Below are 1,459 nucleotides of genomic sequence, written 5' to 3' on the forward strand. Positions count from 1 at the left end.
ATGGAGGAGGCTCACTCAGGAATTTGTGGAGCACATCAACCAGGGCCAAAGCTACATTTCCAAATAAAGAGGATGGGCTACTATTGGCCGACTGTGGTCAAGGACTACATGGATTATGTGAAGAAATGCCAAGCATGTCAATTCCATGTCAACTTTATCCATTAACCGCCGGAGCCGCTACATCCTACAATTACTTCATGGCCATTTGATGCGTGGGGTCTTGATGTGGTGGGACCAATAGCACCTAAATCTTCTGACGGTCATTCTTACATCCTTGCAGCCACAGACTACTTCTCAAAATGGGCGGAAGCTATGCCTCTAAAGGAAGTGAAGAAAGAAAATGTAGTGAGCTTTATCAAGGTAAACATCATTAATCGGTATGGTGTGCCACGCTACATCATCATAGATAATGGCAAGCCATTCTCGAATCGGTTAATGGATAAATTGCGTGAAGACTTTGGTTTCAAACAACGCAACTCTTCAATGTACAATGCACCAGCCAACGGTCTTGCAGAAGCGTTCAACAAAACTCTTTGCAGCCTGTTGAAGAAAGTTGTTGGAAGAACCAAGAAAGATTGGCATGAAAGGATAAATGAAGCGTTGTGGGCTTATAGGATGACATACCAGATGCCTACTCAGGCTACACTATACTCACTCGTGTATGGCGTGGAAGCAGTCTTGCCTCTAGAAAGTCAACTTCCATTATTGAGGATGGCCATACAAGAGGGATTGACTGATGAAGAAAATGCGAAGCTACGTCTCCAAGAGTTAGAAACACTAGACGAAAAGAGACTTGAAGCGCAACAACGCTTAGAGTGTTATCAAGCCCGGCTTTTGAATGCTTTTAACAAGAAAGTACACCCCAGATCTTTTCAGGTGGGAGATCTCGTCCTCGCATTACGTAGACCTATCATCACAACACACAAAATCAGAAGCAAGTTTACTTCGAAATAGGATGGGCCCTACGTAGTACAAGAAGTATACACAAGTGGCGCTTACAAGATTATAGTGGAGGATGGTTTAAGAATTGGCCCTATCAATGGAAAATTCTTGAAACGATACTATGCATGAAGTGACTATCAGCTCCTGGCCTGCATGAGCCTAAACTGTGTACGGCACCAAAAAAAAAAAAAGTGGCTCGTTGGATTGAAAACCCAAAAAGACGGTCTAAGCAAAAAATTAGAGCGCAAGAAAGTCCATTGAACTGAAAACCCGAAAGGGCGGTTCAAGCAAAAGTTAGGACACAAAAAAAAAAAATTCCCTTGAACTACGTGATGACTTGATCCCTTTTCATCGAGGGTACGTAGGCAGCTTGGACAAATAATTCCAAGTTTAGTCACATCAAAATAAAAACAAACGGTTTCCTCCATCAATCCGAACCATTCGAAAAAAATAATGAAATAAGAAAATGCTTTTATTTCATCATGAAAGTTAATTAGTAAACATCAACAGTTTGACA

The 1,459-nt window shown here is 41.6% G+C and overlaps 1 protein-coding gene across 1 annotated transcript; it reads left to right on the plus strand.

The window, feature by feature from the left end:
• Window positions 1–954, plus strand: LOC109948045. Its single transcript, XM_020559945.1, has 2 exons — window positions 1–136; window positions 281–954. Exons 1-2 carry the CDS (start codon window positions 1–3, stop codon window positions 952–954), a joined length of 810 nt encoding a protein of 269 aa, XP_020415534.1.

This window comes from Prunus persica, chromosome G3 (genome assembly GCF_000346465.2).
Source record: "Prunus persica cultivar Lovell chromosome G3, Prunus_persica_NCBIv2, whole genome shotgun sequence".
Classification (NCBI taxonomy): domain Eukaryota; kingdom Viridiplantae; phylum Streptophyta; class Magnoliopsida; order Rosales; family Rosaceae; genus Prunus; species Prunus persica.